Raw genomic sequence first — 27,342 nt, 5'->3', positions numbered from 1 at the left:
TAGGAGTCCAACACAATCGCCTGGTTGAGATCCTGTGAAAGAATCTTCGGCATAAAGTCTGTATTAGGGCGTAGGACCACACCGGTGCCTTCTGGCTGAAACATGGAAGCAGTCAGGATGAATGGACAGCGCATGTAGCTCTCCAATACGCTTCGCTGAGGTGATGGCGATAAGAAAAATCGCCTTCTGAGACAGCCATTTTAGGTCGATACTCCCAACGGGCTCGAATGGGGGCTTCGCCAGAGCACTGAGGACAATGTGGAGCTGCCATGGCGGCACAGATTGAAGCCTCCTTGGGCGCAGTCTTTGAGCTCCTCTCATGAATTGGATAGACAGAGGATTAGCTCCGAGCGTTTTGCCATCTACTCGCTCATGGCAGGCGGATATTGCAGAGAGAAAAACCTTTAGCTTTGAATGGGACTTGCCTTCACCAAGTTTCTTTTGCAAGAATTCCAGGACTGAAGCTAGAGGGCAGGACCGGGGGCACTCATGCCACTGTTCGCACCATGCTTTGAAGGCTGCCCATCTTTAAGAGTACAAGGCTCTTGTCGATGGGGCCCTAGCACACTGCAAGGTTCTTGTAACTGAGAATAACAACCTCCGAGCGAGGAGGGTGTCCCTTCTAACGGCCAGACCCACAGATTTAGGGTGGCTGGTGTCAGGTGCCACAACTCTCCCCTTGCGCAATGGGAGTTGCCATGGGATGCTCAAGAGGAGGGTCTGAATCTCTGCAAACCATGGCACCTGGGGGCGAAATGGAGCCATTAAGACAACTCTCAGGTTCTCCTTCCTGGTCTTCTCCAGGAATCATGGAGAGAGGGGGGAAGATCGTCCACCCCCGGTGGTGCGTCGTCTTGGTTTAAGGAAAACCAGAGTGGACAGTGGGCCGACTCCCTTGAGGCGAAAAAGATCGCTGTGTGCCTTCCCAAAATGAACCCAGATCAGATGCACTGTTTCCGGGTGCAATCGCCATTCACTTGGGTGTGGCTTACCCCTTGACAGCAGGTATGCTGCTGTGTTCAGAGTGCCCGGCAGGTGCACTGCTCTGATCGAGTGGAGTCGAGTGCCCGCTTAGAGGAGGAGTTCCCGGGCCATGTTGCGTAACGCCTGGGACCTCAGGCCTCCCTGGCGGTCACATATGCTATGGCCGACATGTTGTCTGTTCGAATGAAGACACTCTTGTTCTGGAGTACTGGCAAAAAGTGCCGGAGGGCAAGATATATCGGTCTCAACTCGAGAATATTTATGTGTGCAGTTTTCCAAGGTGGGCGCCACACTCCTCTGGCTCCTACACCATTCAAGACTGCCCTCCAGCCTGACAGCGATGCGTCTGTGGTCAGAACTTTTGCGCTGGTAGATTCTGCCTAGTCGTACACCTCTGCACAAATTCTGGGGTATGGCCCACTATTGGAGGGCTCATAGGCACACAGGTGGCAGAGGGACAGGTTTTCCCCTGTCCAGTACTGGGTGTACTTGGGCAGGTACCACTTTGCACTGGACCCATATCTAGAAGGCCAAGGCGTACCACCTAGGATGCAGCAGCCATGAGGCCCAGCAACCTCTGACACTGGTGAGCATGCACATTCCTCCGTCCCATGAACTGTGACCGGCATTGTTTCAGGGCAATAACCCTCTGATCCGAGAGACATGCCACCATCGTCAGAGTCCAGTTTCACTCCAAGGAAGGTGATTTGTTGTGAGGGAGGCAGTTGGTTCTTGTCTGAATTGAGAGACAGGCCCAACATTTGCAAGTATTCCATTACCATTGCTGTGTCCTGCCCTGCCTGCTGACTCTACTGGGAAAAACATTTTACCAGTCGTAATTGAGATAGATAATTGACTCTGACGCCCCTCTGACACAGCAGGCTCAAGGCTGTGTCCATGTATTTTGTGAATGGGACAGGCCGAAGGGAAGGACGTTGAACTCGAAAGTTCTGTCCTCCAACACAATCGGAGAAACTGGCGATGAGCAGGGTGGACTGCAATGTGGAAATAGGCACCTCTGAGGCCTATACTCGTGAACCAATCCCCGCACTGAATCGATTGACAGATTTGGGTCAGTGACAGCATTTGAAATGCAACGGGCGTAAATACTGGTTTAGTGGCCTTAGGTCCAGTAACTTATTGCACGGAATCCACCATCTAGTTTCGGAACTAGGAAGTAGCTCAAATAAAAGCCACTCCGCCGTTCGTTGCGACTTAACTCCCTCATTGCTCCTTTCCTTAACAGAGTATTTATCTCCTCTGTAAGGCCAGCTGCCGCTCTGGGTCTGGCTGATGAGAAACAAGAACACCCTTGAACATGGGTGGGCTGCGCCTGAACTGTAGCCGGTAACCAAACCTTACCGTTGAAACAACCCAAGAACTGGGAGAACACATTTCCCACACCTCCAATTGAGTGTGGGAGAAAATGTGCGGCAGGGCCACTTGAATGTGTGGAAGAAGGCTGCGGGGCGGCAGAACTGGTCTGTGGCCATCACGCTGCCGAGGCCTATAAGGCCTAGCAGGGTTTCCAGGCCGGCGGCTTGCAAAGGGGGAAACATGCGCCGGTTGTTTTTGCCCATGTCTCTGCATATTGGAGCAGCTCTTTGGGAGGGGCACACCGGGGTTACCTGAATAGCCCTTATCAGGCCGATGCTGCTTGGGTGGAGGGGGCCTTGGCAACAGTTACTCCCACTCCTTCTTTGACACCCTAGACTCTTTGGCCCGGTGGAGCATGTCAGCTGCTCCGGGTCCAAATGCAACGCCAGGGGTAAGAGGTAGCTCCATGAGCCTGCTCCTGTCCTGCTTGGGCAACTTCAACTGAGCCAGCCACAGGTGCCTCTGTGCCATCCACAGTGAAGCAATGGATCTCCCACTAGAGTGTGCTGCACCCTTGGCAAGGTGCAAAAGGATTTCAAAGACCTTTTTAAACTCCTCCACCAGTCCCTGAGCAGGGGCGGCTGAGAGGTCTTCAATAAACTCCATCTGGTACAACATGAGTAAAGATGTTGTGTTCATAAGGTGTGCCCCAAAGGACGCATTGTAGAATGACTTTCTCTGCCATTTATCAGTGGTGCGACACTGTTTGTTCGGGCATGGAGGGTCCTACCCCACAAGAGCTGTAGGAGGGAGGACGAGAGCAGCAATAGAGTCATCCATCGCGAAATAGTTGCCAAAAACCAACGTTATCCGCTCCATGGATGTTGGCAAACTGTGCCCACTGTCGCATAGGGGTAGCTGCCTCTAGTTGCTCCCACACAGTCGTCATTTCCTTGACAAAGTCCGGGAGGTCAGGGAGGGTGCTTGGCTTGTTTGCAGCCTCCCTCCTTCTATTAGACCGAGACGGCTGGGCGTCAGGTATTGCAGGCATCTCCACATCGAGACATTTAACAGCTGCTGTGGTGACACCCTTGCAGGCTGCACTGAAGGGGCCACCTGGCACTCTGTGCCTGATGGCGCAGCCTGGTGCTCGGGCCCTAATGGGGCTGTGGTGTATTATCTCATGTAGCCTTATTCACCTTACTCAGTAGAGTATGTGATGAGAAGGGGAGACCGCTCTCCCTGCCTTTAAGCTAGTGCATGATCAGGGCTCAGACATGTCACACACAGTGTATGTCCATCTTTCACTGGCATTCTACTGTTGCAATTAGAACAGTTCTGGAATCCAGGCATCCTTTTTTTCTTTTTTTTTTTTTAAACTTATATTAAAATATATAAATATTATTATTGTTATTATTATTACTTCATCATTAAGTATCATTATTATTTCAGTCACACCTTGACTTTAGGCATGAACCTGATAGCACTGTTACTGCCTGGTACCAGATATGGTTCCAGCAGAGGTGCAAGAGATGGTGGGCACTAAGTGTCTCACACTCCAGTCGCAGCACTAATCACCCTAGGTACCGACCCTGGTACCAGCGTTGATCACTCATCGGTACCGAGAATGATATTGTTGGTACCAAGAGTTGCGCAGCACGAGATCACGTCATGTGAGGCTGCTGGAGTAGCCTATAACATGCAGGCAGGCAGCGTAGATCACTCATCGGTACCGAGAATGAGATCGTTGGTACAGAGAGTTGCGCAGCACGAGATCACGTCAAGTGGAATCACAGTGAGCTACTGAACGGCGCCGAAAGGTGCCCGTAGCAACATTAGAGATATAGCTAGAGATGTCTCTGTAATCTCTTTCCTCCTTAGAGCAAACCACAACAACAGATTAATTACCTCAAGTTGAATTCAAGTTGAATTTCAAGTTGAATTCTGGTACCAGCGTTGATCTCTCACCGGTACCGAGAATGAGACACATCACACACAGTGTATGACCATCCTCCACTGGCATTCTACTGTTGCAATTAGTACAGTTGTGGAATCCAGGCTTTTTTTTTTTTTTTTTTTTTTTTTTTTTAAATATTATCTATTTTTAATTATTATTATTATTATTTCTTCCCCAGTTAGTTATTATTATGATTTCAGTCACACCTTGACTTTAGGCATGAACCTGATAGCATCGTTACTGCCTGGTACCAGATATGGTTCCAGCAGAGGTGTAAGAGATGGTGGGTATTTAGGATCTCACACTCCAGTAGTAGCACTAATCACCCTCGGTACCGACTCTGGTACCAGCGTTGATCTCTCACCGGTGCCGAGAATGAGATTGTCGGTACCGAGAGTTGCGCAGCACGAGATCACGTCAGATGAGGCAGCTGGAGGTGGGTACTAAGGGTCTCACACTCCAGTAGCAGCACTAATCACCCTCGGTACCGACTCTGGTACCAGCGTTGATCTCTCACCGGTACCGAGAATGAGATTGAGTTGACCGAGAGTTGCGCAGCACGACATCACGTCAGATGAGGCAGCTGGAGTATAACATGCACGCAAGCAACTCCTTCGATAGAGGGAGAGTGGCGGCAGTTTGTTACACAGGATAATTATTCCACTGCGGAACCAACAAGCCCAGCGAGTAACTTCCCCGACAGAGGAAGAGTCGCGGCCGTCCTGCAGGAGAGTTCATGCACGCAAGCAACTCGCTCGATAGAGGGAGAGTGGCGGCAGAATCACAGTGAGCTACTGAACGGCGCCGAAAGGTGCCCGTAGCAACATTAGAGATATAGCTAGAGAGATGTCTCTGTAATCTCTTTCCTCCCTAGAGCAAACCACAACAACAGATTACTTACCTCAAGTTTAATTTCAGGTGGATATGCGCCTCGGGGATTCCACGAGAGTAGCTTCACATGCGAAAGCACAAGCTACAGGGAGAAGCCACCGTTACTATAAGCTGCGATAGCACACTTTTAATAAGGCGGGGATAATAGCCTGATAACGATAGCCTGGAGAGGGGCAACAGTAGTCACCAGCTCTCGGACAGCTAACTGCCAGTAGGCACCTCGTTACCAGTATCAATTCGTACCTTATCAGATCGCGTGAGGGATTAAAGAGGACGAAGTATGCCGCGCTGGGACTTATATACTGTGTACAGTAGCGCGGCACACTCACGTGATAAAGTTTTGATATATGTACCTCAGAACTCGCGCATGCGCGGATTATATTCCAGCCCCTTGGGCTAGCCGTCTGGCAGCCTTTCTTGAGTGAAACAGAACCAGGTCTTTTTAGCTTCTGAATTCAGATTGCGCAATCAGGGCACAGTATTTCTACAGTGCTGGTAGAGTATTTATATACATAGGTTCTCAATTTTTGCTTTCCCTTGGCTGCGTACAACTCAAACTCTGATTGTTGGAAACCGCTGTCAGTCAAAAAAATAGCAAACAAACAAAAAACCCAATTGTATTTCAGTTTGGGGATGGGTGTGGCATCAATATGCCAAACTTAATAATTGTACCACCGCTAAATATTTGGGAAGAAAATCTTGCTGTGTTCAATGTTGAGAGGACATTAGCCCTTCTTATCCATCTCTCAGGCTTGTATACGCAGATCTAATTTTCTGTGTTGCCATACGTATTCTGAACAACTGTCTAGATATTTTTTTTTACAGTCCGGCTCCAATAAATCATTGATTATGTGGTAAGATACAGGAGTTTCATGCCACTAGTATCAAGACAAGTTACATTCTTTTAAATTAGAGCTTGAGCTTGAAGAAAACCAAGGAAAATGACTTTTAAGCAGTCAACAGGGAAAGCTCAAGTTGCCTCTAGCACCCCAGGACATGGCTAATAGCGCACATTATACTGTGCATTCCTTCACATTTTCCCAAGCCTTCCTTAGTCCGCCGTTTTGTCTTGAGAAAAGGCTGACCTTAACTGTTGGGGTGGCAAGAGAGTTGATTGTGTGTGTGTGTGTGTGTGTGTGTGTGTGTGTGTGTGTGTGTGTGTGTGTGTGTGTGTGTGTGTGTGTGTGTGCTCGCGCGTGTGTGTGTGTGTGTGTGTGTGTGTGTGTGTGTGTGTGTGTGTGTGTGTGTGTGTGTGTGTGCGCCCAAGCTCTTGGCGACATGCCTGGCTAGTTGTTGGTCCACCAACACTGAAGCCTTTGAGTTGGACAAGGAAGCGTAGGATAATGACAGCGTAGGATGTTTCATTTGTAATGAACAGATATGGAAAAATAGGCCAATTGAATTTTGCACCAGAGTGACACGACACAATGTAGCCTACAGTTGCAATGGTAAGTAAGTCACCTATTAACTGAAGGGACGACAGCAGAAAGCCAGGGTGTTTAAAACTTATGTTTGTGAAATATATGTGTGTGACACTTTAAATAGTGCAGGCCTACATGACTGAGTACATATTTACTCTACTTTATTTCCCCATCGCCATTGCATTCGGATTTTACAACATCAAATTCAAAAGAGTTGGAACACTACTAACTATACCGGAATCAAAGATGTGGAGGGATTATTTACATTCACATTCCAAAAAAGTTTGGGCACTTGGTATTTTGTGAATCATTGCTCTCCCCCATCCTCCTCCATGACCATGATAGAGTTACCCTGACCATGGATGACGAGAGGGGGGCAGGTATTACAGATTCTAAGTGCCCAAGCACTGATAGCACTGACAGGGGCCCTTAAGATCTGAAATTTTCATAAGGCCCAAAATGGTCCCCCACATGTTCCCCCCACACTGCTCCATTGGGTGTCGTTTTGGGCTGCCTCCTTGCACGGATGAGGCATAAATGCCATTTTGTTGTGTGCAATCAGCACTGTGTGCTGTGTCACAATGCCACGACAATGAGAATTTACCAGGTGGGCTTTCACTGAATTGGCAAGATTTCACATAGACCTAGCCTATGTACGTAAGACCTGTTTCTGGAATGAAAATTAGTGGAGGACTTGTTTGCATCATGAAATGTCAATTGTCTACAAACATGCTGTGATGGTCAAACAATGAAAGCTGTTGAAAACATGGCCATGCAAAGAATACTTATACAAATTATGCAGGAGTTCAATATTTGCATGTGTTCCGAGGCTTATTTGTTTAACCCCTTAGTTCAAAGCCTATGTTACAACGTTACGATCACAAACTTTGTAATGTCTATGTCTTAATCTGTTACTTAGGGCCCTTGGTACTGTCATAGCAATGTTGTTATGATGTAGTTGAGTGTTTTCAGCAAATAGTGAATAGGCCCGCCGGCGACCCCAGCTCAGTTGAGCTGCTGAAATCGTACCAATGAATGTGATTAGCTGTTGTGGGTCGTTTCTCTTGTCTTTAACACTGCCTTTTATCTCATCCCTTTCACGTTTTTTAGGCATTTCAAATCATCATAACCCAAAATGATAATGATGCTTGGTTTTAACAACTGATACAGTAGGCCTAGGCCTACGTTGTCTTTGCACTGTATTCTACATCTCCTGTTTGGATTGAATGTGTATACCAGTTGTGGGGAACCTTTTTCATTCGAGGGGCCACTTCAAATTCATCCGAGGGTCGTAAAAGTCCTCCGAGGGCCCGGCCGTATTATGAACACAAATCAGGATGTCCCCCTGCACTTTGGGCCTATATTGTAGGCAGCCACCTTTAAAACAGACCCCACCTTCTCTAGGTCCCCTGAATATTACATAATTGTATTGAAAATATACGTATTTTCTAAGTGTCCTTTACAAAATATGTCATATTTCATGTGAAGCTGCATAACATATGGGGGCCAAATAAATGGCCACAAATGGCCCTCGAGACATAGGTTCATCTCGTCACCCCTGGTCCATACCTAAAGCAGGCCTATGGCTATGTCTACAATGGGAAAGTAAGAAACGTTATTTCAATTCTTTGTATGTCCAGTGCATGTGAAGAAATTGACAATAAAGCCGACTTGACTTAAATCGGCCTATGACTTATTGTTAGGCCTACTTCAGGGGTGTGATCATTAGGTCTAGGCCTACACTGAAAAAGGGTTCCACATAGAACCCTCAGAGACTGGTTTGTGAGGAATCCAAAAGTTCCCCGAGGAGCCCCAAAGGTTCTCTGAAGAACTTGAAAGTAGTTTTACAGTAGGCTGTAGATTCTGGTTTAATCTGACAGGTGCTAAGGTTGGTGCCCGCCCTCTAATTATACTGCAACTGTGCGATATTCTTAGCGTCCATTGGGTGGCGACAACTAAGCGCTAACTAGAGGGGACAGTGCTTCTTTGCAGTTGTCCAATTTACCATAGCCTAATAATGACCACCTACGACGAATGCCAAACCTGTCTCGTCTGTAGACCTACTTGCCCCCTCTCTCTCCCAAAAAAAATCGAAAATATCTCTGATCTACTCCCACATGCCTTTCTTCAGAGCGCGTGGCCATTAAAATTCAGTGCATGTTGGAGGTCAGTGCCGCTCTATGCTAATCACCTCTGTCTGCCTGAAGAGCCCTCTGTTCTGACCATGGGTCACCACTCTCAGAAACATGCCGTTGCCAGGGACCTCAGCGTCAGCAACAAGTCCATCCCAGGAGTCAACGAGAGAGAGAGAGAGAGAGAGAGAGAGAGAGAGAGAGAGAGAGAGAGAGAGAGAGAGAGAGAGAGAGAGAGAGAGAGATGCGGAAAAGGGGGAGAAGGATTGTGAAAGAGTGGGGGTGGGTGTGGAGAGTCTATAAAATTGGCTCATTATTTCAAGCATAAAGCTGCTACATTGTGTATGGACTTTGGACTGACATACGGAGACAGGAACTGCTCAACGGCTAAAGGAAAAACATCTGACCATACCAAAATAGGCAACATCAAAGTACCAATTGTTTGCGTAGTCATTTTCCTTTTAATTGGATACTTGTCTCTGTCATGCTATTTGTCCGAGGTCCGAAGCAGTTATCACCAGTCACCACGAGTGCGCTACAGAAGTGGGTCCATTTTACGCTTGTCTCCCCTCACGACCACGCGTCATGATTGTTGCCTACTGTTCCCAGTAATGCTGGGGTGAAGGGGGCTACCACGGCGTCCAACAAGCAAAATGCTCAATCAAGCGTCTGAGGACCATTAAGAGGGGCCCTACGAGCCTCAGAAATGGTAACGAAGTAACCCAGTTCCGAGGGTCTTTGTTTTCCCTCCGAACTAATAGTTGAGTCAGTGAAAGAATTCCTTCTCAACTTTTATGATGCGGTGATAACAAGCTGTTTCATAACTGTGCTCCCCCCATTGAAAGCGTAGTAACGAGCTGCTGCCAGTGTCTTTGTCCACTCTCTGACAGAGACTTAATTGGCGCGGCAGCCTCTTTGATCTAAACCAAAGATTAACCAGAGTTTGCGACTAAGACGGGCCCATTATTCCATAATAGGACAACACACCCGTGAAAAACGTATTGAGACTTTAGATGATAGTCCATAGTCTTCGCAGTTTGAGCTGGTTTGAACCCAAGTTGGTGTCTGATTCAATTAGGTCAACTGGAAATGATGTGCCTTTTTACTTTTAAGAGACCCCCTTTGTTCTTTTACACGGCCTAAATTTACCAACGCATGGATGTCATTTTGACAGCTGTGTCAGAGCAAGTGCTGCAATTTCTGCCTACCTTATCCTACCTGTGTGTGTGTGTGTGTGTGTGTGTGTGTGTGTGTGTGTGTATGTGTGTGTGTGTGTGTGCGCGCGCGCGCGTGCGTGCGTGTGCGTGTGACATTTCTTTTTTTAAATAATAAGTCACCATGAAGCGCAACTGAGCTGACTGGCTGCGCACTGCCCGCCAGAGTTGACGGATATCCCCTGTCCGAGGACACACCCTCCATACTCTCACTGTGCGCTCCGCAGCGTCGGGCTTTTCCCACAAAGTGCGCCCTCCAGACCCTTCTTTTTCACAACAGCGAACTCACGCACGGTCTCTGCGCTGCGCCGCACCGTCCGCCCGCCCGCTCTGAGTGAGACGATCCGGGTTCATTCTCCCGCCGTGTCTGCGCCTTGAATCATCTGGGCGAGCCGGGTGAAAGCTGCTGCAGCGTGCAGGGGTTAAACGCAGGGGAAAAGTCGCGTTTTAAAGAGTGTGCGAGTAAATGGGATGAGAGCCCAAGTCACTGAGCCAGCAGGTCGGACGCTCAAAGCTTCTTAACGGCAGGTGGAACGGCACAGATAAGACAAGACAGAGGTGGCGGGGCAGTGTTTTCTCAAGAGCAGACCCACCCTGGATACTCTTAAGTGTATGTTTGAGGCAATCGGGCAGGTTGACCACCTCTGCAGCAGATCTTCTTCCACAACCTCTTCAAGCGTCCTCTATGTCTCTCCGACTATAAGGATGACCACTTCGTGAGTGGACCGATGCGAACAAGTCAAGGCAACTGGACAGTCCACCGTACCAAGGCGCACGGTGTAAGCCTACAAAGCTTAGCCCTTATTATGGGTAGAAACGCGACGAGGTGTCAACTCTGGGGGGAAAGGAGAGAAGGAGGTTTGGAAAATAGCTTAAGACAAACAGTAAGGCACCGGGAACGAGGACAGACGCGGACCATGCTTTTTCTTGTCTCTCTCGCTTTGCAGTCACAGGTAAGCTGCCATATGCGCCGATTAAGCGCTATTTACAGCCGCTGTTTAACCCTGCAGCCATGACTTTTGGTTGTTAATTTGTGAGTGTCTGGGTGTTTGTCTGCGGCGAAGCTCTTCTTTTAAGGCCATCCTCTTTCCTTTTGTTTCGGACTGAATGTGTAGTTTTGACCGGCAGCACCTGTTGTAGCCTCGGCATGTTCATTATGCACTTGTTGCGCCATGGACGGCTATTCATTCTCTTTGTCACATTTACGCACGCAGGTTAACTAGACACAAGTCAAAGCTCATATTGGCTATCGGTGATTATAATAATAACTTTTATCTGTAGATTGATTTCGACGCTGCTGTGATTCGTAATTCGTCCAATAAGTTGAATAGCTAAATTTATTTTAGCCGATTATTTGTCGCTGTTGCTCGTAATATTTCTCTCTGTGTGCTTTTTTATGTTGTCAACCCTGTATTTTTTCAGGGACTAGTTATTCTATATGGATGTAACATGATATGGCAATAGCATTGTATTGGCATCAGTTGCCTACCAGCAAAGGGAAATTCCATTTATTTCAAGAGCAGGAGCATAGGAGAATACAAACCTCTCAGATGCACACAAATATTTCACCAACGTATACTTCCAAGTTCATAGTACACTATTTCACAGAGGTCATGAAAATGATTGTGGATATGTGTTGTTCACGGCAAACGCTCTGTAAGTGTATGGTGTGCTCCCTGGCCCTGGCTCTCGGTGCTGTTTTCAGGATTGGGGCTCCCCCATGCAGCCAGTGCATGTGTTGTGTTCAATTGTTGAGACAGCCAGCATCTCTCGGCAAGAGTCCAGTCTGAGACTGGGAGTTGTCTCTGATATGAGGGCAGCGGTGGCATATGTGTGTGCTTAGGAGCACACCGCTGTGCCGGCACAGCACTCCATAAGCAAAAGGAGCGTGTGAATAATGTGGCCCTCCCATAGCCCCAGCGTGCTCACTCTCTCTTTTCTTTGTGCACTTCGTAGCACACACCCGAGTCGACTGCACCGGAGATGCACATAGACAAATGGCAGTCCTATTCTGCCTTCAGCAGACATTGCCTTTTTGCTGAACAGTTATGTACATTCTGAGCTATGTGGTGACATAAATGGTGTTTTTTGCTACCCTTTTATCTGAATGGAGGTATACTTCCGTACACCACATGTCACATTGTAGGCTACCTTAGAAGGGAGGCATTGGGTAGGCTATATCATTGTTCTGAAATAAGGCACTGCTGGTGCTAGAAGCCATCCATTTCTCAGTGTGCATCCGTGCTTCAGAGAAGGGGGTTTGCATATCTCCACTCATTGGGAAGCAGCTGCACCCTCACCATCCATTTTGTAAAATAATGAAAAAAATAATAGTAATGATTATTTTATTTTTTTAGTAATTGAAAAAAATCGAGTTGGACTCAACCCTGAACCTAGGTCATGTTATATGCTGCATTGCTATGGTGGGCCACTTCTACCCCCCTTATCCATTTTTTAAAAGACATCAAAGCTGGTTAATGCATACAAGTCATTAAAATAACTGTGAAGACATCAATTCAGACGGTTTCTGGGTAATGATCAGCTCACCATGGTGCAGCGGTATGTTGCGGAGGTGGGAGTGAGTGAGCAAGACAAGTGTAAGGGAGAGTGGGCACTAGAACTTTAGGCTCGGGTTTAACAGAGCACATCTGATTGCGACACCAAGTGAATCAGTGCGGTACAGATCTAGGCATCTCTGTGAAGCGTGTCATTATGGAGTCGCCTCACTTCATTACAGGAATTCAAACCACTTTCTGTACAGTGTGTGTGAGGGGCACTAGTATGGCGTAGCACAATGAGAAGGTCTTGGTTGTGAAACACTGTGGATGCTTTAACTGGAATGAGTTTTCATTTATGAAGTGGTATATAGGCTGAATGTGGCATTATTGTCTTGTCATTAATGAACTTGATAGCCATATTGTGCAAAAAAATGCTTTGTTCTACATTTTAGTGTTGTCATTTTTTGGGTCTGTAGGCCTACTACTGCAGCAAACATGATCATTCAGCTTCCAGCATTCTACTGAATAGAATATTTACTACTATTGTGTGTGTCTGTGCGTGCGTGCGTGCGTGTGTGTGTGTGTGCATGCGTGTGTGTGCGTGAAGCTTCATGAACCATGTGTACAGCCAACTGTACAACATAGGGAAACATTGTCAAACAATACAGTACGATGCCATGATTAAAACACATTGGCTTAATCTGAACTAGACACAGTTACCAAAAAACAAATTGGAAATCAATGTCAAGTTCAAGTGCTGTGCACCCCATTTGCCCCAGAGGGGCAGTCAGTTGTCAGCTGTCAGTCCCTCTCTTGTCAAAGGTTGCCTGCCTTCAGTTGTGAAGTAAGTGCAGTCTGGAGCATTCAGGGATCTGGAGCAGCATAGCCAGTGTGTGACATTAGAGGGTTTTAATGGTCTCAAGGCAGTGGTTCTCAACCATTTGTTTGATCAAACTCCCCCTTGACCTGTTCATAAGTCTACCAACGTCTTAGGTCTCCCCAACGCCCCCTGGGGGGCTGTAACGCCCCCGGTAGAGAAACACTACTCAAACGGATTGAAAGACACTATGAAGAGAGAGAAGAGGGCAGAGGAGAGGAGGGTGGGAGACAGAGAAGGGGAGGAGAGGAGAAGAGAGGAGAAGGAGGGGTGGAGGTGCCCGTTGAAACTCAGGTATGATGGGAATGGCCAAGCAGGGGGGCAAACGGAGAGGAAGAAAGAGAGATGGAGAGTGATGCCCTGCCTGCTATGTCCTGCTATGTCCTGCTATGTCGTTTGATGTGTCTGTGTTGTGATGCCAGAGCTGGACAGTTTGTGTCATGTGGCAAAGGATAGCTGACAAGACAAGACACACATGCAGGAGCAGGAGAAGGAGGGGCCTCTGGGATTGGGGTCTCGAGTCAGTATGGTGTGTGTGTGTGTGTGTGTGTGTGTGTGTGTGTGTGTGTGTGTGTGTGTGTGTGTGTGTGTGTGTGTGTGTGTGTGTGTGTGTGTGTGTGTGTGTGTGTGTGTGTGTGTGTGTGTGTGTGTGTGTGTGTGTGTGTGTGTGTGGTGCAAGGTATGCCTATTTGTGCTTGTATGTGAGGATTTTTGTACAGTAAAAATTCTACACAATTTTATTGTGTGTGTGTGTGTGTGTGTGTGTGCGTGCGCGAGTGTGTGTGAGTGTGTGTGTGTGTGTGTGTGTGTGTGTGTGCGTGTGTGTGTGCGTGTGTGTGCGCGCGCATGTTTGTGTGTGTGTGTGTGCGTGCGTGTGCGTGCGTGCGTGTGAGTGTGTGTGTGCAGTGTGGTGTGTGTGAGAATGAGTCTTGACCTCTTATCTCTGAGATGAGGAGATGAAAAGCCTAATGACAACAATGAGGAAGGGAGAGCAGAGCACAAAACAAAGGCAGGGAATAGAGAAAAGAAAGAAAGAGACAGAGAGAAAGAAAGAAAGAAAAGAGACAGAGAGAAAATAGAAAAACGGGAAGGAGGTATCAGCCATGTGTTTACTAAATCTCCTAGGACAGTGCTTCTCAAACGTTTTGTGTGAAGTACCACCAGTGTTAATTTTGTCAGCTTTTTTAAATTTAGTCGTAGTCTTAGTCACAATGACGAAAATCAATTTTAGTCTTAGTCATATTTTAGTCATTGCCTTCCCAATTTAGTCTTAGTCTTAGTCTAAATGACGAAAATCAATTTTAGTCTTAGTCAATTTTTAGTCATTTTCGTCATTTTAGTCAACACTGTACATTACAGAACTTCTCCACACACTTTTAACATATATCATTGACTCTAGGGAATAAACCTTCTCAGCACACTGTTTCTCTTTTTAACATGTATCACACTGTACAGAAAAAAACCTCTTCACACACTGGTTCTCTTTTTCTCTATTTTATTTAATACCAGTGTTAATTTCGTCAGCTTTTTAAAATTTAGTCTTAGTCTTAGTCACAATGACGAAAATCAATTTTAGTCTTAGTCATATTTTAGTCATTGCCTTCCCAATTTAGTCTTAGTCTTAGTCTAAATGACGAAAATCAAAAAAGGGCATTGACGAAATATTTTAGTCATAGTCATGGCTGACGAAATTAACACTGTGTACCACCCGAGAAAATATTGAGCTCTCCGAGTACCACCTTGACAACCAACATAAGAATATCGCAGCAAAGGCCTTCCATAGTCACTTTTGCCAGTCAATACAGGAGAGGTTCATAACGGCATCAACAGCTACATTCAGTGCAAGTTTGTTTTTAAATTTCTTGCTTGCATTATTCTGCATTATGTTTTCAGATTCATACAGTTCAATATTTCAAAATGTGAGACCTAAGAGACATTTTTGACTGCAACAACTTGATCAGCCTCCAAATGAATGCACGAAAAATGAATTCTTCCAAGTACCACCAGAGATGTCTCAAGTACCACGAGTGGTACCACAGTTTGAGCACCACTGTCCTAGGAGATGGGTCAAAATGGACAGAACAATGTCAATAACGACGACAAACAATGAAAGGTTAAAACAAAGTGTGAAGCCATGGAGAGGCAGGTCCATCCACAAGGGATAGCAAAACCAGAAGAGAAACAGAGAGAAAAGGAGAGTGGAGCAGGGCTGGTCTGGGGGGGAAATAGGGTCCGGGCACATTTGGCTTGAAGCCCCCCCACCCCCATAATTAGAGACACAGAACTGACTCACTTGTGGGCCCCTATTTTCAGAAATGTTTTTGAAAAAGAACACTTTTATTTTTTAACATTTCTGAAAATAGGGGCCCACGAGGGTGCAGGGCCCACTGGGAAATGCCCGCTATGCCAGATGGCCAGTCCTGCCCTGGTGTGGAGGATGTAAGTAACCTTTGGGGAGGAGATGGAGACCGATAACAGCGAGAGATAGAGAGAGACACAGATGAAGCGCAGGATGGCAGCGGCGGGAGTGTAACTGTCCATTTGGACAGAGGGAGCGATTCGATTGCTGTAAGGCAGACAGTGCCACTAATCGATGCTATCTATCTACTGGCTCGGCTGGCTTTCTCGCGTCTTGTTGTTGTTGTGACTCTTTTCTTGTCCCCTTGTTAGTCTCCTGCGACGACAAGAGATGTGTTTTTTTTGTTATAGCCCTAATTGGACGCGAGACGTCGACCTTCTGTAGGTCCTATGTGGTGTGCAGGGGTGTCGCTCAGGGACCCATGTATATATAGGGGGCCCACACACACTTCGATTCATGAAGATATGTATGGCTGGGGGGAAGGGGGGGTCCATTGGAGCTGATTGTACATTGGGCCCAAAATGTGCTGTTTACGCCCCTGGTGGTGCGGCTGTTGCACTGCAAAATGTGCTCAACATTCTTGATCCAGTCGCAGACCACACAGGCACACTGTGGCCACTCCCCCTCACGCTGTCTGGTTGATAATGCCAATTTTCCATCCTGTACAGACATGATCTGTTATGCCAACGTGGTGATGTTCAAAAGACCTAGTACAACTAGGCTCGTCCAAATTTCTTCAATGAATTGTGTAATCTGTTCATCTAAGTAAACAGTCATCTATTGACTATCTCTGTCTCTTTCATTCTTCCATTCTCTCATCCTCTCTTTCTCTCTCTCCCTTTCTCTCTCTCTATCTCTCTGTTGCTCTCCGTTTGTTTGAGTGTGTATTGGCGTGCCTGTGTTAGATTATTATTGTTTTGCCTGTTGGGGGCTGTGGGGTGGGCATGAGAGACACTGGGTGTAACCAGGGCCGTAACGAGACATTTTCCAATACTGAGGTCAAATATTGCGTGCTGTACTGAATATTGTACATTTAGAATGCTTCAAACTCTTCCGTCAAACTCTTAAGTTCGTTTTCGTTAATCATTGTCTTGAGGATAAATGGGGGTGGCGTTTACGGACTGAATTTGTCATTGTTGATCATAGATCTATTTCCATCATAGATACATTTCTGAAAAACATAGTGAGGACATGACCTCTGTGAGTTACAGCCATGGGTGTAACCGTCTTGTATATTAAGTCTTCCCTGTTTCAGGGGTTGGACTGCGGTTCGGTTCTGTGGTAGCATACAATCAATCTTCAAACCAAAGGTCATAAATTTATCTTCCCCCTCCTCCCCTGCCAAGTCTCTGCAGTTGTCATTAATATTTTTGTGTTTTGTCCCCTTGTGGTGAAGAGAGATCTGGATGGTATCACTGCATAAAAGAAGAAGGAATAATCTGCACACTGTTGCTGCTCATCGATTTATTCAACACAATGTTTCGACCTCAGGCAGTCTTCGTCAGGTGTATTGAATGGTCACCTTACACCCGACGAAACGAGGTCGAAACATTGTGTTGAATAAATCGGTGAGCAGCAACAGTGTACGGATTTTCCCCTCTTCTTTTATGCGTCTTTGTTTAATCCATCACCTGTTTTACTGGATGTGCGTGCATCCCTCACACTACTTTCGGTATCGCTGCATACCCACCACCACCACATGGCTGATGGGGGAGTTGTGAGATGGCACGCTGCTTCTCTGATTATTACTACATGTCTTTTTCAAGGGCAGGCAGACAGGAGCTGCTGCCAATTGCCTTGTCAAATGTAATGGGTGGTCATTTTCACATGAAAATAGAATGATTTGAATATGAATTACACATACATATCATCACACATACATATGTTTTTAGATTTTTAGATGCCTTGCTCAAGGGCACTTCACCAGTGGATAAGAGTACTAGAAAGCACCTGTATTATTCCAGTAGCAATGATTCGAACTTACAAGCTCCTGACCACAAGACCTACTAGAGAACACAATGCTCTGTTGTCTCTTTCAGTTGGTGCATGCACATCACATCTCAAACCCTTTCATGAACATGCGATCACGATCCTACTAGTGACTTTGCTGAAAGGGTTTAGCCATAATAATAACCCTCGTATGAAACTGTCAGGAGTTGTAAGTAACATTCAGACATGGTCATCATTGCCATTTTGGTGGCAATAAGGTTGTAAAACAGGCATTGAATGTTTACAATGATGTAATGTCTTATCACTTTGACGTTTCCCAAGAGGGTTAATGTAAAAACCAATAATTTCTGTTTGTTAAACAATGTTGTGTTGTCTCTTTCAGTCGATGCATGCGGTTGGCATCTTACAGTTTTTCTCAATTGGTTTTGTACATTTCTCACAACAGAATAATCATTCTCAAAACTTCTTGTTCAATTGTGACTTCCTGCCGTTACCTGTGCACATGGTAAAATACGTTTTTCATAGTTTTCAGCATTTAGCAAATGCTTTTATCCACCATGCAATGGTTTATGGTTGTGTACAATTCTCAGCTTTTTCGTACATTATCAATTGCTTTTGTCATATCACTCAAAAAGCTTTGTCACTAAATGCATGAAACTATCGCACCCCCCAAAACATTTAAGCCCTAGGTCATAGTTTAAGTCTTGACATGCAAAATGATTTACCAAGCTTTCACAATGTGATAAGCACTGTATAATTTCCATTGGATTTTTGTCTATAAATGTGATCTGAATTGGTAAATTGCTCACAGGTAAATATTGACTCTCTCTAATCAAAGGCAGTATAAAGGATGGAGAAAACAGGCATACAATACAACAGTAGGCACTGTACTGCATTATATTACTCTTTGCCTCATGTGGCCTTTATAATTACGCTCCACGCAAAATTACAATATTTCCCTATAATTTCACAAGACAGTAAGTGCACTTTATACAGTATCAGTGTATTGTTTAAAATTTATTTTGCTTTACAGTTCTAGATTTTTTTTCACATGGGCTTGCAAGACAAGTAAAAAGGGATGGTAGAGGGCGCATTTTGACACCTCAACCAGAGTTGGCCATTTTTCCCTTTTTGCAATGAGAAAACCTGTCAATAAATAGGTCATAGTCTAAATGTATATCTAGGACAATCTTATCTGATCAATGTAATATAAAGTCGAATTTACAACATTTCCCTAAACAACATTTTGCTTCAGAAAAGATCCTCAAGAGTGTACTATTCAATTGACAACATGACAAATCGATTTGACTAGCTTGTCCATACACGGACTACACTATGACACAATGACTAACCATTCTGCTGGCACTGATACGTTCATTGACACAAAAACATGGGTTTTGAGCAAGAGACTCGGTTTTGCAGGTCATCCACGGTGTTTTGCCATTTGTTAAAGCTGTTTTGAGAATGAATATTATGTTTTGCAAATTGTGAGAGAGATTCGAGAAATGTACAAAACCAATTGAGAAATACTGTAAAAGGATGTAGTGCTTGATCAATATAATATAAAATACCAATTCATTTTGTCAGTTACACAATGCTCTGTGGTGTCTTCAGTTGGTATGTGTGATTGGCATCTTACAAAAATGTAGTGTCTGATCATTAATATAAATAAGTAATAGAAATACCAATCAGATATGTCTCTGTGGTCTCTTTCAGTTGGTATGTGGGATTGACATCTTGAAAAGTGTCCGATCAATGTAATATAGCCTAAATACCAATCAAAAAATGTCTCTGTTGTCTCTTTCAGTTGGTGCATGCAAAAGGCATGTTTGAGGTACAGATCAGACAGTTCCAGAACCCTCACGGCTTCCTCCAGAATGGTGAGTGCTGCGACCTTCCGTCCAACAAGGGATCTCGCTGTCCCGCCAGCGACCCGTGCGACACCTTCTTCCGAGCGTGCCTGAAGGAGTACCAGAGCCGCGTGGTCCCGACCGGAACCTGCACTTTCGGGACGGGAAGCACGGGCATTCTCGGAGGCAACTCGCACTCTTTTCACCACCACACGCACGACGGAGGGGAAGGAATCAGCGGGCGCATTGTCATCAAATTTGAACCAGCCTGGCCAGTAAGTACCATTACACTTATACGTCTGTATTACATTACACCAGGGGAGGGCAATTATTATTTTAGGCAAAGGGCCAAATTAGGTTTTGATTATTGACAGGGCGAGATACACACAGTCACAGGCACCTTGTGTCATTAATATGAAATGTGTGCTGACATAATTGGCTGGCTATTTAAGTCCTGCCCATCGTTACCCAGGCTCTGCCCTTGCAGTGACGCAACTCCTTCGGCTCAGCTACACTCACTCAGGAAAAGAGCTTGTTCATGAGCATTCGGCTAAGGTTCCCTCCACAGCGGGAAACTCCATCCACTTGGTCAGGAACTAATCAACTTTGAGCATTTCCAACCTTTCTGGGTAGTGGCGTGTTCAATTCAGTGACGTTGTTCAAGCAGAGTCTTCTTTTGGGACTAAGAAATGTTTGTTTTAAACTTTGGCTCAGCCTGCTCTGCCCTCGACCAGTAGCAAGCCAAGGGAGGTGGGTCTTTTATACAAATGGGTCAACCATGCCGTTTAAGAATGATCGTTGTTATGCTCTTGGTCAGACCAAGTCTCGAAGAGATTTGAAAGTCACGATAATCAGGCAAGCCCATTGTAATGAAATACATTTAGATGAATAAAGTAATCTATACAGCAATAGGCTAATCTGGAACCATTAGCCATTTTAACAACGTGGTAAGAGTAGCACTTTGGGTTGTCTTCCTTGTAAGGCTCTGAGGGGCCAGATGAAATGACTCAGCGGGCCGCAAGTGGCCCCCGGGCCTGAGTTTGCCCTCATCTTCATTACACTGACGCTGACGCAGAGATGTATTTGTTACAGTCCCTGGAGCAGTGTGTGGGGTTACGTGCCTCGCTCAAGGTAGGCATGCCACAGAAGGCTATGTGATGATACTCCGGGTATTTTTTTTAACACAATATTGTAGAGATGCACCGGATCCTGATTTTTAGGATCCTGCCGGATGCCGGATCCTACAAAAGGGTTGAAACATATAGTCTACTCGCACACGTGGGCACTTTTTATTACATTGGCTCAAACTATTTTTTAGACTCATTGGCTTATTGCCACACTGCCTGCAACGGCCGCTTCCAAAGGGCTTTCACTCCATGCAGTGATTGGGGTTGTGAAAGACTGACTGAAAAGCCTAGGCTAGAGATGCACCAGACCCTGATTTTTAGGTAACATGCCGGATACCGAATCCACTGCTTAAGATCCTGCCGGACCCGGATCCTGTGAAAAACCCGATAATAGGGTTTTTCACAGGATCCGGATCCGGTGCATCTCTACAATATTGTCAGGCAGTGTTCATAGCACAATATTGCCTCTTTTACACTGCTGGATTTCTGGTAGGCCTACAGCTTGACACAGCGTGACTCAGCCGCCATTTTTTTTCCCGATTTGGCATGGCACAGCTCAATCGAAGAGCAAAAAGTGGCGACCGAGTTGCACTGTGTCGGGCTATTGCACGTGTTTGGTTAAACACTTGCCTGACATTTAAATGAGCTGCTGCCGATGAGCTGAGTCCATGCAAGAGGCCATTGATGCTGAGACAACTGTTGCGTTTCACTTGTTTTCCCCCCTCAGTCTCTACTAAATTTAAAATTTGACTATGAAAATCCTACAATCCTGATTGGTTCTTCTGCATTTTAGTTTGGGAGCAGGGCAAATCCGAAGGTCTTCCAGACCCTTGTGTGAGCTCCTGAAGCTTAGGGGAAACACACAAGGACCTGGCGAGAGTCAGGCTACTTCTTTTGCACCAGCATCCTTTATCATTTAAGCTCTAAAGACATGGCCCCTGGGGGTGCTGTGGCGCTAAGACACCTTTCCATATACAGGCAACAGTATGTGCCCATGGGGACACAGGTTCGAATTTCACTTGGTCCGCCACCACCCACCCCCCTCATCCCTAAACATACACAAAAACACACACTAAAAGGACGTGGACCCTGTTATACATGTTTGATGTTACAGAATGGCAATAATCAATTCATCATGCATTTCTAAAGGCTCTGTTAAATGTTTTAGAAGTGTACTATGCAGTCTTTCAATGACTAGTGCAGTGTTGCACTAGCTGAACAGCGTGTATTGAGGCTACCACAGTGAATACAATGTGTATTAAAGAAGCATGAAACATGATTTTTCATAGAAGTTGACATAGTACGCTGCTCAAAATGTGATTGATCATGGACAGAATCTTGAGTGATTCTGCTTTGTGGTGTGTATCCTGTGGAGTGAATATTATTTATTTTAGTACAATTCCTTGTAGTCAGCATGGAAACATTCCAACCAAATTCTCAGCATTCAACATCGTTTCAGGCACTATATTTTGTCCTCTAACCGTTTTGAGATGAAAATAAATGATATCTACATACCAAACAACTGATTATCCACCCCTGGGGAAAAAAATGTTGTTTTACAACTGGGGTATGCATTGCAGGCTGATAAATTGTGTTTTCTTTCAGCTAATGGTTTTGGAATATTTTGATTAGCGTATCTGTCTACCAACACTTTCTATTAATATAAATGACTCCGGCATTGAAATTCTGCCTACCACAGCACTAGGGCATTGGCGCTTATCATGCCCTGTTCTCCAATTAGTGACGATTGATCTTTTTCTCTAAGTAAATAACAAAACAACTAAAATGTGGGAATGGTTGCAGTTTTTTTCTGATGCAGTAGGTTACGTAAATGACATATAATTCCTCACAAGCATGTGCATGATGTTATCTCTGTACTATTTCTACTACAGCGTTTTGGTTGATTACTTTCACGATCAGATAATCCATACAGATAAGGATAAATGCTGCATTAGTGAACATCTAACTTTACATTAATAATTGGACAAAGAACTTATTTATGTCTGTCAGGCTCATAGACTGACCAACAGAGGTGGAACGTAACTAAGTATTTTTACTTCGTTACTGTACTTAAGTAGTTTTTTCTGGAATTTGTACTTACTTGAGTAAAAATAAAAATGCAGACTTTTACTTTTACTCAATTACATTTTGTGACAATTACTTGTACTTTCTACTCCTTACATTTCTAGGAGAAGACTTTGTTACTAGTTACATTTATCCTAGGTTTTCCTGTTGTGTTTCGTGGATATTTCAGTAGCCTCAGCTGCGGGCAGGGAGGCGGGACCAAGCCCCTCTTCCAAATTGACACCCAGACAGAAAATATACTTTTAAAAACATTAACAGGACTCCATAGTCATGTTCAAATAGAACCGAAAACCGTTGCAGACACTTTTTCCTATTGGATCAAGTAGGTAGACATGGAGAAAGACAGCCATTGCGTGAGTAGGCCTACTTGTACTTTTGTACTGAAAAGTACATTTAAAAGTTAGTACTTAGGACTTTTACTTAAGTACGTTTTTGGGAAACAACTTTTACTTTCACTTGAGTAATTTTTTCGCAGGGTACTTCTACTTTTACTTAAGTACACAACTTCAGTACTTCTTCCACCTCTGCCGACCAATAGCCTTCCCCATGGCAGATATTAATGATTGGATAAAAACAAAGTCAGAGTCATTCACCTCCAGGAAGAATAAATATTGATTTTTCTTCATACTTTTTTGTCATGATAAAGAATAAAGGATAAATAGTGCTCAGCTCTCTTCACAAAATGCAGTGCAAGGGGTTGGTTTACCAGGATATAACATTTAGCGGTGTAATGGTAAGAAAAAAAACATGAATGAATGGTATCTCCTGCAGTAAAATCCATTAGCATCAATCCAAACAATGCAAGTAAATGCTATGTAGCACGTACTGCAAGTCCCACACCTGAACTCGTCAAGACCAAGTCAAGTTCGAGTCCAAAGAGGTTTGAGTCTGAGACAAGACCAAGTCCGAAAAGATTAAGTCCAAGTCCAAGTCAAGACCACCACATCAGTCTGAGTAAAACAGTGACAATGATAAATAACCATAACAGGAATGTTTGGAGGACACACAGATGACATGCAGGTAAAGATAAACTAGGATGTGATTGGTTAGCAAGTTCCTCTTTAGAATTTATGATGGCCAGTGTTCTAAACAAAATTATGACAGAATAGGGGACCGTTGTCCCGGGCCCCAGGGAGATAGGGGACCCAGAAATGGGTCCTCATTACATTGTATGTATTGAGCTGAGGGTCCCTTTCAGATAACTTTGTCCTGGGCCCAGCCAAAGCTTTCAGCGTCCCTGCCCAGGGGCACCACATTGGGCACCACGCCCAGGGCCCTGCCCAGGGGCACCACATTGGCTTAACACGGTCCTGAGGCATCAGCAGGGGAGGTGCGGCGCGGCGGAGCAGCGGCATCATAGAGCGATTGTCTCAGCACTTGGCTCTGGCTACTAGTGACGGTCTTTAAGCTGATTAAACTGAGCCTCTCGCTCATTGATTAGAGTGGATTGAGGTGGGGGGAGAGAGAGAGAGAGAGAGAGAGAGAGAGAGAGAGAGAGAGAGAGAGAGAGAGAGAGAGAGAGAGAGAGAGAGAGAGAGAGAGACGGAGCGAGTGAAGAGACGGAGGTAGAACTAAAGATAGCTGCGGGGGGTCACACTATATGGAGTGGCGGAGGTGTATTAGTGCTCTCCTGAGGGTGCCAGGGGAGATGAGTCAGGAAATTCGTCTTGGTAAACAGAGAGAGAGAGAGAGAGAGATAGTACAGTACTGAATAGATTAGAGACAACAATTGGGGGGCATAAAGTAAGAGCGAATGAGATGAGATAATGGAGAGAGAGAGAGAGAGAGAGAGAGAGAGAGAGAGAGAGAGAGAGGGAGAGAGAGAGAGAGAGAGGGAGAGAGGGAGAGAGAGAGAGAGAGAGAGAGAGAGAGAGAGGTAGTACTCAGAGGATGAGAGAATGGGGGGGGTAAAGTGAGAGAGAATGGGATGAGATGATGCACATGGAGAGAGAGAGAGAGGGCCAAGGATGGTGTGATGATGCGGAGGAAAGGACACACTACAAGTGCAGAGTAGACTGACATGTGCCAGGTGAGGCAGGAGCCAAACGCCCACTTTGCTATGGAGATGATGTCATGCCATTCTCCATTCCCATAGCAGGGTGTGACGTTATGTTATGTGAGGCGCTTCAGATCAGATCCAAACAGCTCCATGACCTGCCCTCTAATGATCCTCTCTCAGTGAGTTCACGCCTGGAGCTAACCGTACATGCTTTCAAATGGCCACGGCGAGTGGCTGCGCGCCCACCCACCCACTCACACACACATCCATTCATTCAGACTGTCCTTGAACTTGATGATGATTTTTTTTTCCTTTCTGTTAAATGCCCTTAATGATTGATTTTAATCCAGGCAAATAGTGCTGCAGTGCTCACCTCACCGTGGCACCTTGAGAGACCCGCACCCTGCCCGTGAAGACATGCCCAGCACATTTGCTTTTCAAATTTCTTTCTCAGTGCCCTCTCTGTGCTCCTTTTTATTCACCTCGGCATTCTTATCTCAAAGGCATCGGTCATCTCTTTTGTTTTGCAAGTCCTCCTCCTTGGATGCCTGCACAGTAAATTCTTTAGGTTTAATTCAACACTTAGAGAGTAAGATTTCACACTCCGGGTGTTTATCTTACACTTTAGGCGTTGAATTAACTCTGTGTACTGTGTGCGCTTCCCTTTGGCGCTTTGGCTCTCATTTTGTTTTCTGCTCAGCTCACCCAGTGTATCGTACTGTATGCCTGGCTACGGACATATCTATTGCAGGACGCCTTTCTCCCTTTATTAGCTCATATTTCATCAACACAACACTATTTATAATCCCTCTGTGTTTTCTTACACTTGTTTTGCCTACACTTGTTTTTGGTATGGTATCTGTTGTAAATGTGCTGTTACCAGAATGGCAATGAAGCCGAGTGTATAACTGAAGACTCTGTGTAATATCGTAGTAGTGTTGTTTCATATAAATTGGTATATGGTATGCTTCATAGCTGAAGTCTTTTCAACAACTAGTACAGTGTTCCAGTGGTGGAAAGTACACGTTATGAGGCTTTGCCATGGCCGCAGCGCTGCTATAGATTTGTTGTGACCAGAATGGCAATCACCAAGCCATAATGTATTACTGAAATAGTGTTGTATTGATACTTCAGTCTTTTAAATGGCTAGTACAGCGTTCCAGTGGCAGAACAGTGCGTGTTTGTTGTTTAAGAGTCCTAATGCGTCTTTTCTAAGTGTTGGCGTTTGCTATTAGCAGTTTATGTATAGTGTTTAGCGGTAGCATCGATCTTAGCTGTGATCTTATCAGGCCAAGTCAGAGCTGGAGGCTCCTCATTATAGTGTTTCACAGTAAATGATTCAACACTTGGAGTGTCAACTCAACACTTGGAGTTGTAGAACAGCACTGTGAGGATTAAATCTAACATTAAAGGGTTGAATTAATGCTGGAGAATGTAGCCTACTATGTGGCCAGGCTATTAAATTTAACAAAAAGATGAATGTCCGCACACTGCTTGTTTTGCTTTTTTTATTTCAAGTGAACGATATTAGCTCGAAAGCGTTCACTTGAAATATAAAAGCAACGGGAGCAGTGTGTGGACATTCATCTTTTTGTTCATAGTTTAGATTTTTTTTGTCCTGCACCCTGCGTGTTGGATATGCGCACCACAACTTTACTTGACAGGCTATTCATTTGACCATTCTGGGTGATGGCAAGAAGGAGCTCTCTCCTTGGCCCGGTGCTCATTCGTGCATTCACTTTGTCGATAGCACCCCCACTTCTCCACACACACACACACACACACACACGCTTACACACACACACGCTTTTCCCCTTTGCCCCTGTTTCCTCGCACTGAGCCAAGGGAGGGCACGAGATTCCAAGGGTAACAATCAACAAATTAACCAAAGGAATTCCAGTGTTGGGAGTTGGGAGTAGTAACCCCTCCCGAATGCTTTCCCTCTCTCTCTCACACTCTCTCTCTGTCTCTCTCTGTCTCTCTCTCTCTCTCTCTGTCTCTCTCTCTCTCTCTCTCTCTCTCTCTCTCTCCCTCTCTCTGTCTCATACGTACACATACATACTGACTCCCATGCCAAACCCCATCACCACACCACACCACTTTCTCCATTCTCATTCCCTTCTCTCTCTCACACACACAGCTCCCCCCAGATGCTGCAGCGTTGTGACAAAGCAGCCGATCCCACGTGTTGGTTTTGGCCCCCCGAGTTCCATGTGGTAAAGATCACTCGTGCAGTGTTGCGTGGCTTCATGATTAGCAAAACGAGAGGAATGGATGGGAGTGGAAATGGGAATGGTGGTGGTGGTGGCGGTCTGGAATGGAGACTGGTGAGGTTAAGAGAGTGAATGCTTCTCTCTCTGCCTAGTAAAGGGTGAGAGAGAGAGAGAGAGAGAGAGAGAGAGAGAGAGAGAGAGAGAGAGAGATAGCGAGAGAGAGAGAGAGAGAGATAGCGAGAGAGAGAGAGAGAGAGAGAGAGAGAGAGAGAGAGAGAGAGAGAGAGAGAGCATGGGTCACCTCTCTCAGAAACATTCCATTGCCAGGGACCTCAGCGTCAGAAACAAGTTCATCCCAGGAGTCAACGAGAGAGAGAGAGAGAGAGAGAGAGAGAGAGAGAGAGAGAGAGAGAGAGAGAGAGAGAGAGAGAGAGAGAGAGAGAGAGAGAGAGAGAGAAAGGGATAGAG

General features: G+C 45.4%; 1 protein-coding gene across 1 annotated transcript in view; it reads left to right on the top strand.

The window, feature by feature from the left end:
- The first annotated feature begins 10,162 nt into the window (after positions 1 to 10,162).
- The window catches only part of LOC134454393 (protein jagged-1b), a 78,594-nt gene continuing 61,414 nt past the window's right edge, over positions 10,163 to 27,342 (top strand). The window contains exons 1-2 of the mRNA XM_063205370.1: positions 10,163 to 10,869; positions 19,408 to 19,725. Of these exons, the coding sequence (XP_063061440.1) occupies positions 10,645 to 10,869; positions 19,408 to 19,725 (543 nt within the window). The 5' untranslated portion in view covers positions 10,163 to 10,644. The remainder of the gene's footprint in view (positions 10,870 to 19,407; positions 19,726 to 27,342) is intronic.

The sequence above is a fragment of the Engraulis encrasicolus genome, chromosome 8 (assembly GCF_034702125.1).
Source record: "Engraulis encrasicolus isolate BLACKSEA-1 chromosome 8, IST_EnEncr_1.0, whole genome shotgun sequence".
Lineage (NCBI taxonomy): Eukaryota > Metazoa > Chordata > Actinopteri > Clupeiformes > Engraulidae > Engraulis > Engraulis encrasicolus.
This window is presented reverse-complemented; position numbering and strand designations above follow the sequence as displayed.